We start from the raw sequence: 16,232 nt of genomic DNA, 5'->3' as shown, positions 1-16,232 counted from the left end.
AAATAGAAATCGGAACTTCAGATCGAATCCATCTGAAGCACTTAGAATTGTGTCTTAACTTCATTTTCTCTCTCCTTTATTTTCTCGTACGTTTTTTCAGTTGAGCATGACTGGTGTGTTAGTTGCATGTTATATGTGGTGTGGGTGCTTTATTGGCATTTTACTTATATGTTAATATTAGATTGTTTTCCTGAAGGTGGGTATATGTTTATAAGTTGCCGGTTGCGCGCAAGGATACTAGATGGGAGTATCTACAAAATGCACGTCATGTGGCCCCTATTAACATAGAACCGTGTGGTGCATATTTAATGTTTCGTTTCAAAGTGTTCTCAATTTTAATTTCTAACTCTTTTTTGTATCCTTGCAAAATCATATCCTTGCCTTGGGTAGTCTATTAATTCAGTAAACATTTTTTTTAAGAACAATGTTGTTAAAACTTAATTATACAAAGTCTATTTTAATGGGGCACATAGGTCAAGGAGGCTATACTGGCCAAATTGCTGACGAGCTCTTAGGATTTCTTAAGTGTAGCTACGTGACTTCCCCTAAATGACACAATGTAGAAACTGAGGGTGTTCAGCGTTTGGGTATTGACATCTCCCAAAGGTTGCAAAACTGTGCCCTGGCTTCAATTTCTGTGGCAGTCGTTTTAAAATGTCTCCTTGTAACACGAGGGATCCTTTTCTTGGTAGAAGGTAAAGTCATCTTCCTGAGGTGTAAGACTGTGAGGTAAGGGTGTCCTTTCTCGGTTAAAAAATAGTGATAAACCAGAGTTTCAAGGGGCTTGAGGTGTGCCCTTTTTTTTTATCATTTTTTTCCCCCAAAATTACCCTTTTAGAGTCTAGAAATCGTATGTACATTGGAAGAAAATTGTTAGGTTTCCAGAAGATTGAATTTGAAATGCCATGTATTTATTTATTTATTTATTTATTTATTTATTTATTTATTTAATTTGCTGACACAGACCTATAGGTACACAGTATTATTTAAACATTTTTTCCCATTGGTGTTATAACTACTCTGAGGCACTAAATGCACTTGGTGCAAATGCTTGTGCACTAAGTACACAAGCCGTGGCAAGCCCGAATGTTATTTTCTGGACCGGTGGTTAAAAAATCAGCAACAGTCTTTTCCCCGAGACGAAAATCTTAGAGTCTTATTTATAAGCCACCTGGAAGTAGAGCCGCTTGGCTGGGGACAGTCCCACCTGCCCAGCAGCACCTGGCTGCCCCACTTGTTTCTCCCCGAAGCATTTCCACAAAATCCCAGGGCTCCAAAGAGCCCACCGGAGTCAGTCAGAAGTAGAGAGGTAAAAGCTGCCGGGAAAAGTTGTGAATGTGGTCTGTACTCGGGCATGTGAACGGAGCAGTCTTGGGACCTAGAACCTCATCCACATCCTCTCTCCGGATGAGAGGATTCAGGGCCCCACAAGATTGAGTGACCCCTACCTTAGGCATCCAGTTAGTACGTGGAAGGAAACTGTGGAAGACCCCTCACGGCCTCAGCCTCAGAGAGTGCTGGTCACTTGCATCTGGGACCCCATTATCATGCCCTCCCTTCATCCTGCGCAGCTCCTGGAGACACGGAGAAAGGAAAATTTGTATTGCGTTTCCTTATAAATTACGTAGCCTTAAGTAGAATGGTACCTGTTTAAGCTTTTCCCACATTATCTTTGATGCTTTTTTTGGTGGACAGATAACCACTGAAAGTTATTTTCTGTGTTGATTCTATTTGTAGAAACTTACAGGATCATTCTAAAAATGCATGTAAATGCATTTTATGGATTGATTTAAAATAAGCACTCTCCAAAGAGAATCACTTCTCCCATAAATACAAGTGCATATGCAGATTCTCTGTCGTTACTTAAAACTTATTTTAGCCCAGTAATGCTGAATGTTCGCATTTTTACAGTGTCCTTAAACCTTCTAAAAATGGCTTCGTAGTACTACGTAATCTGTAAGACTAGAAGGCTAGACAAGTTAGAGTAGGGTTGTATGTATTTATAACATCTCTGTGTATGATTTACAGGAAGACCGTGTACCCAGCTGCAGCTTCTAAATCCAGAACGATTTGCACGTCTTATCAAAGAAGTAATGAATACATTCTGGCCTGGCCGAGAGTTGGTTGTTCAGTGGTATCCGTCTGATGAAGACAAAAATCACCCATCTGTTTCTTGGCTTAAAATGGTGTGGAAGAATCTCTATATACATTTTTCAGAGGATTTGACACTCTTTGATGAGATGCCACTTATCCCCAGAACTACGCTAGAAGATGGTCAGGCGTGCGTGGAGCTCATTAGACTCAGGACTCCATCGTTAGTCATTTTAGATGATGAATCCGAAGCACAGCTTCCTGAATTTTTAGCAGATATCATACAGAAACTCGGAGGGATTGTCCTTAAGAAATTAGATGCCTCCATACAGCATCCACTTGTTAAAAAATACATTCACTCGCCGTTACCAAGTGCTGTGCTGCAGATCATGGAGAAGATGCCGCTGCAGAAATTGTGTAATCAGATAGCTTCGCTACTTCCCACGCACAAAGATGCCCTGAGGAAGTTTTTAGCTACCTTAACCGATAGCAGTGAAAAAGAGAAAAGAATAATTCAGGAGTTGCCAATATTCAAGCGGATTAACCACTTATCTGGTCAGGGCATTTCCTCGTATACAAAACTAAAAGGCTGTAAGGTCTTGCACCATACCGCCAAGCTTCCACCAGATCTGCGACTCTCTCTCTCAGTCATAGACAGTAGTGACGAAGCTACCATTCGCTTGGCAAACATGTTGAAGGTAGAGAAGTTAAAGACCACCAGTTGCTTCAAGCTCATCTTAAAAGATATTGAAAATGAATTTTATTCACATGATGAGTTGACACGCCTTATGTTATGGACCCTTGAGAATCTGTCCTCCCTTAAAAACGAGAATCCGAATGTGCTTGATTGGTTAAGGCCGTTAAAATTCATTCAGATTTCGCAGGATCGGATGGTGTCAGCCGGCGAACTCTTTGATCCTGATCTAGAAGTACTAAAGGATCTCTTTTATAGTGAAGAAGAAACCTGTTTCCCACCCGTAGCTTTTACCTCACCAGATATCCTGCACTCTTTAAGACAGATTGGTTTAAAAAACGAAGCCAGCCTCGAAGAAGCTGATGTTGTGCAAGTGGCAAAAAAAATCGAAGCCTTACAGGTCAGTTCTTGTCCGAATCAGGAGGTTCTTGTAAAGAAAGCCAAAACACTCTTACTTGTTTTAAACAAGAATCATACGCTGTTGCAGTCATCTGAAGGAAAGATGACCCTGAAGAAAATAAAATGGGTCCCGGCTTGCAAGGAAAGGCCACCAAACTATCCAGGCTCGTTAGTCTGGAAGGGAGATGTCTGCGACCTTTGTGCCCCACCAGATATGTGTGATGTAGCCCATGCAATCCTGGTTGGCTCGTCACTTCCTCTTGTTGAGAGCGTCCATGTGAACTTGGAGAAAGCTTTGGGCATCTTCACAGAACCTAGCATCAGTGCGGTCTTAAAACACTTTAAAATTGTTGTTGATTGGTATACTTCGAAAACCTTTAGTGATGAGGACTACTATCAGTTTCAACATATTTTGCTGGAAATTTACGGCTTCATGCATGATCATTTAAATGAAGGGAAGGATGCTTTCAGGGCCTTAAGATTTCCGTGGGTTTGGACTGGCAAGAAATTTTGTCCCCTCGCCCAGGCTGTGATAAAACCATTCCATGATCTTGATCTTCAGCCCTATTTGCACGGTGTGCCTAAAACCATGGCAAAATTCCACCAACTGTTTAAGGTCTGTGGTTCGATAGAGGAGTTGACGTCGGATCATATTTCCGTAGTCATTCAGAAGGTATATCTCAAAAGTGACCAAGATCTCAGCGATCAGGAAAGCAAGCAAAATCTCCATCTTATGTTGAATATCATCAGGTGGCTGTATAGCAATCAGATTCCAGCCAGTCCCAACACACCAGTTCCTATACATCACAGCAAAAACCCTTCTAAACTTGTCATGAAGCCAATTCATGAATGCTGTTACTGTGACATCAAAGTTGATGACCTCAATGATCTACTGGAAGATTCGGTGGAGCCAATCATTCTGGTACACGAGGACATACCCATGAAGACTGCAGAATGGTTGAAAGTTCCATGCCTCAGCACAAGACTGATCAATCCTGAGAACATGGGATTTGAGCAGTCAGGTCAGAGAGAACCGCTTACTGTAAGAATTAAAAATATTCTGGAAGAATACCCATCAGTGTCAGACATTTTTAAAGAACTGCTCCAAAATGCCGATGACGCAAATGCAACAGAGTGCAGTTTCATGATTGATATGCGAAGAAATATGGACATTCGAGAGAATCTTCTAGACCCGGGGATGGCGGCTTGCCACGGACCTGCTCTGTGGTCTTTCAATAATTCTCAATTCTCCGATTCAGATTTTGTGAACATAACTAGGTTAGGAGAATCTTTAAAGAGGGAAGAGGTTGACAAAGTTGGAAAATTTGGTCTGGGATTTAATTCCGTGTACCATATCACAGACATTCCCATCATTATGAGTCGAGAATTCATGATAATGTTCGATCCGAACATAAACCACATCAGTAAGCACATTAAAGACAAATCTAATCCTGGGATCAAGATTAATTGGAGTAAACAGCAGAAAAGACTTCGGAAATTTCCCAATCAGTTCAAACCGTTTATAGACGTATTTGGCTGTCGGTTACCTCTGACCGTAGAAGCCCCTTACAGCTACGATGGAACTCTTTTCCGACTGTCCTTTAGAACGCAACAGGAAGCCAAAGTGAGTGAAGTTAGTAGTACCTGCTACAATACGGCAGATATTTACTCTCTTGTGGATGAATTTAGTCTCTGTGGTCACAGGCTTATCATTTTCACTCAGAGTGTGAACTCCATGTATTTGAAGTACTTGAAAATCGAGGAGAGCAATCCCAGCTTGGCGCAAGATACGGTGATCATTAAGAAAAGCCCCTGCTCTTCCAAAGCAGTGAGTGCCCCTGTCTTAAGTGTTTTAAAAGAAGCTTCTAGGCTCATGAAGAGTTGCAGCAGCAGTAATAAAAAGCTTCCTGCCGATGCCCCCAAGTCGTCTTGCATTCTTCAGGTCACAGTTGAAGAATTTCACCATGTGTTCAGGAGGATTGCTGATTTGCAGTCACCGCTTTTCAGAGGTCCAGAGGATGACCTAACGGCTCTCTTCGAGATGGCTAAGTCTGGCCAGTCGAAAAAGCCGTCAGATGAGTTGCCTCAAAAAACAGTAGAGTGTACCACGTGGCTGATATGCACCTGCATGGACACAGGAGAGGCTCTAAAGTTTTCCCTGAATGAAAGTGGGCGAAGACTAGGGCTGGTTCCCTGTGGGGCCGTGGGGGTTCTGCTGTCCGAAATCCAGGACCAGAAGTGGGCTGTGAAGCCACACGTGGGAGAAGTGTTTTGCTATTTACCCTTACGAATAAAAACAGGATTGCCGGTTCACATCAATGGGTGTTTTGCTGTTACTTCAAACAGAAAAGAAATCTGGAAGACAGACACGAAAGGGCGATGGAACGCCACCTTCATGAGGCACGTTATTGTGCGGGCTTACTTGGAGGCCCTCAGCGTCCTACGCGACCTGGCTACTAATGGGGAGCTAATGGATTATACTTACTACTCGGTGTGGCCCGATCCTGAATTAGTCCATGATGATTTTTCTGTCATTTGCCAAGGATTTTATGAAGATATAGCTCATGGAAAAGGGAAAGAACTGACCAAAGTCTTCTCTGACGGATCTACGTGGGTTTCCATGAAGAATGTGAGATTTCTGGATGACTCTATACTTAAAAGAAAAGATGTTGGCCCAGCAGCCTTCAAGATATTTTTGAAATACCTCAAGAAGACCGGGTCAAAGAACCTCTGTGCTGTTGAACTTCCTTCTTCAGTGAAAGCAGGATTTGAAGAAGCTGGCTGCAAACAGATACTGCTTGAAAATACCTTTTCAGAGAAGCAGTTTTTTTCTGAAGTGTTTTTCCCAAATATCCAAGAAATCGAAGCAGAGCTCAGAGATCCTTTAATGAACTTTGTTCTAAATGAGAAAATTGATGAGTTCTCAGGAATTCTTCGTGTTACCCCATGTATCCCTTGCTCTTTGCAGGGGCATCCTCTGGTTTTGCCATCAAGGCTAATCCACCCTGAAGGACGCGTCGCCAAGTTGTTTGATACTAAAGATGGACGCTTTCCTTATGGCTCCACTCAGGATTATCTTAATCCTATTATTCTGATTAAGCTGGTTCAGTTAGGTATGGCCAAAGATGACATTCTGTGGGACGACATGCTAGAACGTGCACAGTCAGTGGCTGAAATTAATAAAAGCGATCACGCTGCTGCTTGTCTGAGAAGTAGCATCCTGTTAAGTCTCATTGATGAAAAGCTGAAAATCAGGGATCCTAGGGCAAAGGATTTTGCTGCAAAATATCAAACAATCCCCTTCCTTCCATTTCTGACAAAGCCGGCAGGATTTTCTTTGGACTGGAAAGGTAACAGTTTTAAGCCCGAAACCATGTTTGCAGCAACTGATCTTTACACGGCTGAGCACCAAGATATAGTTTGTCTCCTGCAACCAATTCTAAATGAAAACTCACATTCCTTCAGGGGGTGTGGTTCGGTGTCACTGGCTGTTAAGGAGTTTTTGGGATTACTGAGGAAGCCGACGGTTGATCTGGTTGTGAACCAGCTGAAAGAAGTTGCAAAGTCAGTTGACGATGGGATCACATTGTACCAGGAGAACATCACCAATGCTTGCTACAAATACCTTCATGATGCAATGATGCAAAATGAGGTCACTAAGATGTCAATTGTTGAAAAGTTAAAGCCCTTTAGCTTCATTCTAGTTGAGAATGCATATGTTGACTCAGAAAAAGTGTCTTTTCACTTGAATTTCGAGGCAGCACCCTACCTTTATCAGCTGCCTAACAAATACAAAAACAATTTCCGTGAGCTTTTCGAAAGTGTGGGCGTGCGGCAGTCATTTACTGTTGAGGACTTTGCCCTTGTTTTGGAATCTATTGATCAGGAGAAAGGAACAAAGCAAATAACAGAAGAGAATTTTCAGCTTTGCCGGCGAATAATTAGTGAAGGAATATGGAGTCTCATTAGAGAAAAGAAACAAGAATTTTGTGAGAAAAATTATGGCAAAATATTACTGCCAGATACTAATCTTAAGCTTCTCCCTGCTAAATCTTTATGCTACAACGATTGTCCCTGGATAAAAGTTAAGGACACCACCGTGAAATACTGTCATGCTGATATACCCAGGGAAGTAGCCGTGAAACTAGGAGCCGTCCCAAAGCGACACAAAGCCTTGGAGAGGTACGCCTCCAACATCTGTTTCACGACACTTGGCACGGAATTTGGGCAGAAAGAGAAGCTGACCAGCAGAATCAAGAGTATCCTTAACGCCTATCCTTCAGAAAAGGAAATGTTGAAAGAACTTCTTCAGAATGCCGATGATGCAAAGGCCACAGAAATCTGTTTTGTGTTTGATCCTAGACAGCATCCAGTTGACAGAATATTTGATGATAAGTGGGCCCCCCTGCAAGGGCCAGCGCTCTGTGTGTACAACAACCAACCTTTCACGGAGGATGACGTCAGGGGAATTCAGAACCTTGGAAAAGGCACCAAAGAAGGAAATCCCTGTAAAACTGGGCAGTACGGAATAGGATTCAATTCTGTGTATCATATTACCGACTGCCCTTCTTTCATTTCTGGCAATGACATCCTGTGTATCTTTGATCCTCATGCCAGATACGCACCAGGAGCCACATCCGTTAGTCCTGGACGCATGTTTAGAGATTTGGATGCAGATTTTAGGACACAGTTCTCAGATGTCCTGGATCTTTACTTGGGAACCCACTTTAAATTGGATAATTGCACAATGTTTAGATTTCCTCTTCGTAACGCAGAAATGGCAAAAGTTTCGGAAATTTCTTCAGTTCCGTCATCAGACAGAATGGTCCAGAACCTTTTGGACAAATTGCGGTCAGATGGGGCAGAACTTTTAATGTTTCTTAATCACATGGAAAAGATTTCTATTTGTGAAATAGACAAAGGTACTGGAGCCCTGAATGTGCTGTATTCTGTAAAGGGCAAAATCACCGACGGGGACAGACTGAAAAGGAAACAGTTTCACGCATCTGTAATCGATAGCGTTACGAAAAAGAGACAGCTCAAAGACATACCAGTCCAACAGATAACCTATACTATGGATACCGAAGACTCCGAAGGAAATCTTACTACGTGGCTAATTTGTAATAGGTCGGGTTTTTCAAGTATGGAAAAAGTGTCTAAGAGCGTTATATCGGCTCACAAGAACCAAGATATTACTCTCTTCCCACGTGGCGGAGTAGCTGCCTGCATTACTCACAACTACAAAAAACCCCACAGGGCCTTCTGTTTCTTGCCCCTCTCTTTAGAGACGGGATTGCCGTTCCACGTGAACGGCCATTTTGCTCTAGATTCAGCCAGAAGAAATCTGTGGCGGGACGATAATGGAGTTGGTGTTCGCAGTGACTGGAATAACAGTTTAATGACAGCATTAATAGCTCCTGCATATGTTGAATTGCTAATCCAGCTAAAAAAGCGCTATTTCCCTGGTTCTGACCCAACACTGTCGGTTTTGCAGAACACACCGATTCATGTGGTGAAGGATACTTTAAAGAAGTTTTTATCGTTTTTCCCAGTTAACAGGCTTGACCTACAACCAGATTTATATTGTCTAGTGAAAGCACTTTACAGCTGCATTCACGAAGACATGAAACGCCTTTTACCTGTTGTACGGGCTCCAAATATCGATGGCTCGGATTTACACTCTGCGGTTATAATTACTTGGATTAATATGTCTACTTCAAATAAAACCAGACCGTTTTTTGACAACTTACTGCAGGATGAATTGCAACACCTGAAGAATGCAGATTATAACATCACGACCCGCAAGACGGTGGCAGAGAATGTCTATAGACTGAAACACCTCCTTTTAGAAATCGGTTTCAACTTGGTTTATAACTGTGATGAAACTGCCAATCTGTACCACTGCCTTATAGATGCGGATATCCCTGTTAGTTACGTCACCCCTGCTGATGTTAGATCTTTTTTAATGACCTTTTCTTCTCCTGACACTAATTGCCACATTGGGAAGCTGCCTTGTCGTCTCCAGCAGACCAACCTAAAGCTTTTTCATAGTTTGAAACTTTTAGTGGATTATTGTTTCAAGGACACAGAAGAAAATGAGATTGAAGTGGAGGGACTGCCCCTTCTCATTACACTGGACAGTGTTTTGCAGACTTTTGACGCAAAACGACCCAAGTTTCTAACAACGTACCATGAGTTGATTCCATCCCGCAAAGACTTGTTCATGAATACGTTATATTTGAAATACAGTAATATTTTATTGAACTGTAAGGTTGCAAAAGTGTTTGACATCTCCAGCTTTGCTGATTTGTTATCCTCTGTGTTGCCTCGTGAGTATAAGACCAAAAATTGTACCAAGTGGAAGGACAATTTTGCAAGTGAGTCTTGGCTTAAGAATGCGTGGCATTTTATCAGCGAGGCTGTAAACGTGAAAGAAGATCAAGAAGAAACACAACCGACATTTGACATTGTTGTCGATACCCTAAAAGACTGGGCGTTGCTTCCAGGAACAAAGTTCACCGTTTCAGCCAACCAGCTTGTAGTCCCTGAAGGTGATGTTCTGCTTCCTCTGAGTCTCATGCACATTGCAGTTTTTCCAAATGCCCAGAGCGATAAAGTCTTTCACGCGCTCATGAAAGCTGGCTGTATCCAGCTTGCTTTGAACAAAATCTGCTCCAAAGACAGTGCATTTGTTCCTCTGTTGTCCCGTCACACTGCAAACATAGAGAGCCCCACAAGCATTTTAAAGGCCGTACATTATATGGTTCAAACATCAACCTTTAGAACTGAAAAATTAGTAGAAAATGACTTTGAAGCACTTCTGATGTATTTCAACTGCAATCTCAGTCACTTGATGTCCCAAGACGACATAAAAATTTTGAAGTCACTTCCATGCTACAAATCCATCAGTGGTCGCTACATGAGCATCGCAAAATTCGGAACATGCTATGTACTCACAAAAAGTATTCCTTCAGCTGAAGTGGAAAAATGGACACAGTCGTCGTCATCTGCATTTCTTGAAGAAAAAATACACCTAAAAGAACTCTATGAGTTGCTCGGCTGTGTACCTGTAGATGATCTTGAGGTATATTTGAAGCACCTCTTACCCAAAATTGAAAATCTCTCTTACGATGCAAAATTGGAGCACCTGATCTATCTTAAGAATAGGCTGTCAAGTATTGAGGAACTGTCAGAGATCAAGGAACAACTTTTTGAAAAACTGGAAAGTTTACTGATAATCCACGATGCGAACAGTCGACTAAAGCAAGCGAAACATTTTTATGATAGAACGGTGCGAGTTTTTGAAGTTATGCTTCCCGAAAAATTGTTTATTCCTACGGACTTCTTTAAAAAATTGGAACAGCTTATAAAGCCCAAAAATCAAGCCACGTTTATGACCTCCTGGGTGGAATTCTTGAGAAACATTGGACTAAAGTACATCCTATCTCAGCAACAGTTGCTGCAGTTTGCTAAGGAAATCAGCGTGAGAGCTAATACAGAAAACTGGTCTAAGGAAACACTGCAAAATACAGTTGATATCCTTCTCCATCACATATTCCAAGAACGAATGGATTTGTTATCTGGCAATTTTCTGAAAGAACTTTCTCTAATACCGTTCTTGTGTCCTGAGCGGGCCCCTGCAGAGTTCATTAGGTTTCATCCTCAATATCAAGAGGTCAATGGAACGCTTCCTCTCATAAAGTTCAATGGAGCACAAGTAAACCCCAAATTCAAGCAGTGTGATGTGCTCCAGCTCTTATGGACATCCTGCCCTATTCTTCCAGAGAAGGCCACACCCTTGAGCATCAGAGAACAGGAAGGTAGTGACCTTGGTCCGCAGGAACAGCTCGAACAAGTTTTAAGTATGCTTAATGTTAACCTGGATCCTCCTCTTGATAAGGTCATTAATAACTGCAGAAACATATGCAACATAACAACATTGGATGAAGAGATGGTAAAAACTAGAGCAAAGGTCTTAAGGAGCATATATGAATTTCTCAGTGCAGAAAAAAGGGAGTTTCGGTTTCAGCTGCGGGGTGTTGCTTTTGTAATGGTGGAAGATGGTTGGAAACTCCTGAAGCCTGAGGAGGTAGTGATAAATCTAGAATACGAATCCGATTTTAAACCTTACTTGTACAAGCTGCCTTTAGAACTTGGCACGTTTCACCAGTTGTTCAAACACCTAGGTACTGAAGATATTATTTCAACCAAGCAATATGTTGAAGTGTTGAGCCGCATATTCAAAAATTCTGAAGGAAAACAGTTAGATCCTAATGAAATGCGCACGGTTAAGAGAGTAGTTTCCGGCTTGTTCAAGAGTCTGCAAAATGATTCGGTCAAGGTGAGGAGTGATCTCGAGAACGTCCGAGACCTCGCGCTGTACCTTCCAAGCCAGGATGGCAGACTGGTGAAGTCGAGCATCTTAGTGTTTGATGACGCGCCACATTACAAAAGTAGAATCCAGGGGAATATCGGCGTGCAGATGTTGGTTGACCTTAGCCAGTGCTACCTAGGGAAGGACCATGGCTTTCACACTAAATTGATAATGCTCTTTCCTCAGAAACTTAGACCTCGTTTACTGAGCAGTATACTTGAAGAACAGCTAGATGAGGAGACTCCCAAAGTTTGTCAGTTTGGAGCATTGTGTTCTCTTCAGGGAAGATTGCAGCTACTCTTGTCTTCGGAACAGTTCATCACAGGACTGATTAGAATTATGAAGCATGAAAATGATAATGCTTTCCTGGCCAATGAAGAAAAAGCCATAAGACTTTGCAAAGCCCTAAGAGAAGGATTGAAAGTGTCTTGTTTTGAAAAGCTTCAAACCACACTGAGAGTTAAAGGTTTTAACCCTATTCCCCACAGCAGAAGTGAAACTTTTGCTTTTTTGAAGAGATTTGGCAACGCGGTCATTCTGCTATACATACAGCATTCAGACAGCAAGGACATTAACTTCCTGTTAGCATTGGCAATGACGCTGAAGTCTGCGACGGACAATCTGATCTCTGACACTTCGTATTTAATTGCTATGCTAGGTTGCAATGATATTTACAGGATCAGTGAGAAACTTGACAGTTTAGGAGTAAAATACGACTCTTCTGAACCATCGAAACTTGAACTTCCGATGCCCGGCACTCCAATACCTGCTGAAATCCATTATACTCTGCTTATGGATCCAATGAATGTTTTTTACCCGGGAGAATACGTTGGGTACCTTGTTGATGCTGAAGGTGGTGATATCTATGGATCGTACCAGCCAACGTATACGTATGCAATTATCGTACAAGAAGTTGAAAGAGAAGATGCTGATAATTCTAGTTTTCTGGGAAAGATCTATCAGATTGATATTGGTTACAGTGAATATAAAATAGTTAGCTCTCTCGATCTCTATAAGTTTTCAAGGCCCGAGGAAAGCTCTCAAAGCAGAGACAGTGCCCCTTCTACACCGACCAGCCCTACCGAGTTCCTAGCCCCTGGTCTACGAACCATTCCTCCTCTTTTCTCCGGCAGAGAGAGCCAAAAGACCTCATCCTCGAAGCATCCGTCCCCCAAAAAGCTCAAGGTGAATTCTTTACCAGAAATTTTAAGAGAAGTGACATCAGTGGTGGAGCAAGCTTGGAAGCTTCCAGAATCGGAAAGGAAAAAGATTATTAGGCGGTTGTATTTGAAATGGCACCCTGACAAAAATCCAGAGAATCATGACATTGCTAATGAAGTTTTTAAACATTTGCAGAATGAAATCAACAGGCTAGAGAAGCAGGCTTTTCTAGATCAAAATGCAGACAGAACCTCAAGGCGAACATTTTCAACCTCAGCATCCCGATTTCAGTCAGACAAGTACTCGTTTCAAAGATTTTATACTTCATGGAATCAAGAAGCAACGAGCCATAAATCTGAAAGGCAACAACAAAATAAAGAAAAAAGCACACCTTCAGCTGGACAGACTTACTCTCAGAGGTTCTTTGTCCCTCCCACTTTCAAGTCGGTTGGCAATCCGGTTGAAGCGCGTAGATGGTTAAGACAGGCCAGAGCAAATTTTTCAGCTGCCAGGAATGACCTTCATAAAAACGCCAATGAATGGGTGTGTTTCAAATGTCACCTCTCTACCAAGTTAGCTTTGATCGCCGCTGACTACGCTGTGAGAGGGAAGTCCGATAAAGATGTAAAGCCCACCGCACTCGCACAGAAAATAGAGGAGTACAGTCAGCAGCTTGAAGGACTGACGAATGATGTCCACACGCTGGAGGCCTATGGCGTAGACAGTTTAAAAACAAGATACCCTGATCTGCTTCCTTTCCCGCAGATCCCAAACGACAGGTTCACTTCTGAGGTTGCCATGAGGGTGATGGAATGTACCGCCTGTATCATCATAAAACTTGAAAATTTTATACAACAGAAGGTGTGAGGTATTTAAAGGAAAAGAAAAAAAAAAAAAAAAAGCAGAGCCAGACCTTGACTGTGTTGTAGCACAAGTATGAATGCTGTACGTCCTTAGGCTTCATTGCCAGTTAGTTATTTAAGAATGGTAAAGCACATTGCAGGTTGTTTGGGAAGAACTTTGGAGTTGTTGTTAACATGCATATCAACAGAGGACCTTAGCCGACATTAAAAGAAAATTATTTTGAAGGTGGTAAGCTGCAGAATTGCTAGATGTGTTTGAATGGCTAGGATGGCACATTACTGAACTGCACTTTATGTAACCAAAGCTTAGCGGTTTGTTCGGTGCGAGTCTGTGTGTGTCCGTGATCAGGATGGAGGTATCTTTTATGTTTTTAACGCGGTATTTTTGAAGGAGCTTATGAAACACTGGACATATCACTGGTTTCAACAAATAAGGGGAATCAAGTCTTTGGAGCTGATCGTTTCTTTAATTAGATCCTCTTTTGGATGCATCATTATCAGCTGGATCTGATTATGAATTTGTTGCAATTTTACATCGTAAATAGTACATTTAAAAAATGGTACAGTATTTTAATCCTGAATATTACTTGATTAAGAGTATGCACATAGTACTCCTTAGGGTGCACTGAGTGCACTTTACATCTTTCTTTTAAGTGGTTTTTTACACCTTATGTTTACAGGCTCCTTATCTCATGAAGATGATGTTTGGAAAACTCAAAACGGCGGCAGTTCTCATCACCAGATGTTAATATCGCGTCCAAGAACTGCGTACCAAAACGACATTTGTCAACTGTTAGAACATTCGCTTTCTGTTTGTACATATTTTCCACAAATATCATAATTTATATAGCGTGACTGAACAGGATGCAATCTTTTGTTGTCTAAAGGTGCTGCAGTTAAAACAAAGCTTTTCTTTCCACATGGCACTTAGCGGAGTTTCTTGGATTTTACTTTTGAAGACGTTAAAAAATCAGTGTGAAATCCTTGTGACAATGTCCAGTAGCTTGTGACAGTTTATTGCATTTTCCCCATGAATGATTCAGAACTGACATTTGATTTTTCTCATGCTTGAGTGTCCTCCTATATTGTATTCACTTCGGCATATTTCTTTGGCAGAATGTAAAAGAGAGGTAATGATAATTATTAGTTTATGTAAGTGTGCTGGCTGTAAATGATGCTAAATATAATATTTTATGCAATTAAGGGCTTATGGAACATATTAAAACTTTTTTACTTTTATTGGTAATAAGGAATGTTTGTGCCTCCACTATTGTATTGCTTCTGGATGTGAAGCTATGTAATTACTTCTGCTATTATATTAAGTGCCATACTTTTAATAAAGCAAATGTACATATGAAATTATTGTAACTGGTATTTCCTGAAAAGCAAACTTAGTACCTTCCTATATAAAGTTTTTGATATGTGCATATATGTATGTTTATTGGAAATATTTAGGATAGAATTTTTTATTACATTTTATATTAGCATTTTAGTAGGCTCTTTTTTATGATTGAATATAAAGTACTTGATATATACTGAGTTTATTAGGTGCTCACTGGTTTTGTTAAGACTTCATTTTTCCTTTTTAGGGAATATGATTAGCTGACGTATACATTATGGGTGTATATGCATATATACATATGTATCTTCGGAAGTAGACCCAGTAAATAACGGTTCTTCCATAGGTGGAGGCCGAATTGATATTGACCTTGCCCCAGCAGAGGGCCGCATGTCTGGGGCTAATTTACACTTGAGCCCTAACAGAAAATGTTCATCATTAATACCTGAGGCACAGGTCTTCAAGGCTAGGTAGACCAGAGCTAAGAGTTTACTGTTCTGGGGTTTAGCAAATTCTGGATGGCTAGCTGTCTGGAACTGTCTTGAGAAGAGCTTGCTCCTTTGAAACTCACACTTAGCACTTGGAACATATTTTACTGTTTTTTGATACTGAAATTTACACAGAAAACCTTGTCTGGCCATTATGCTAGTTGAGGTTAGTTGGGGTTCTTTTTCTATACTTATTTAAAAAAAAAAACAGGTTCATAATCCCTTATATAAAACCCTTGGATCCAAATCTATTTCAGAAATCAGACTTTAGAAAGTTAATATGAGCATTCCCATCAGGGTTGGGTAGCGCTCTTAAACACATTAAATTCCTGCCGGGAAACCCATGGACACTCACACTAAGCTGAACGTGCAGACGTGATAAATAACCTCACCTTAAGTTAGGTCAGATCTTGCCACCAGTAGTTTGCAGCAGACGCATTTGCAAAGTGTTCGGATTTTTGGAGCTTTTTGGACTTTGAAATTCAGGGTTAGGGAATATTTGACGTGAACTAATTTTTGTATTTTCTTATTTTATGCTTTCCCCCTATTTGCTTTTCCTCCTTTTGGAAAATGGAAACTGGGCCTGCGTGTGCAGCAGCTGCAGTCCAGGAAGGAGTAGGCTGGTTCTTCGCTGCCGGGGGGGGGGGGGGGGGGGGGGGGGGGGGGGGGGGGTGGGGTGGGGGGGGGTGGGGGGGGGGAGGGAAGCGCCCCCTGCAGGCTGAGATGTTCACAGCGTCCACGGGGAACTCAGGGTGACCCCCTGCAAACCAGATAGTTTCAAAGGCAGCGGGGAGAGTGGGGGGAACGCCGAGAGCCCAAGGAT

At 41.7% G+C, this 16,232-nt stretch overlaps 1 protein-coding gene across 5 annotated transcripts in view; it reads left to right on the top strand.

The window, feature by feature from the left end:
* SACS (sacsin molecular chaperone) overlaps positions 1 to 14,941 on the top strand; it is an 86,085-nt gene extending 71,144 nt beyond the window's left edge. For all 5 annotated transcript variants that reach the window (XM_006927166.5, XM_045040956.1, XM_045040986.1 and 2 more), the window contains one exon: positions 2,029 to 14,941. In XM_006927166.5, the coding sequence (XP_006927228.4) occupies positions 2,029 to 13,586 (11,558 nt within the window). In that variant the 3' untranslated portion in view covers positions 13,587 to 14,941. The remainder of the gene's footprint in view (positions 1 to 2,028) is intronic.
* Positions 14,942 to 16,232: the final 1,291 nt, after the last annotated feature.

Source organism: Felis catus, chromosome A1, assembly GCF_018350175.1.
Source record: "Felis catus isolate Fca126 chromosome A1, F.catus_Fca126_mat1.0, whole genome shotgun sequence".
NCBI classification, from domain to species: domain Eukaryota; kingdom Metazoa; phylum Chordata; class Mammalia; order Carnivora; family Felidae; genus Felis; species Felis catus.
The sequence above is the reverse complement of the archived record's forward strand: the minus strand, read 5'-3'. Positions and strand labels throughout refer to the sequence as shown.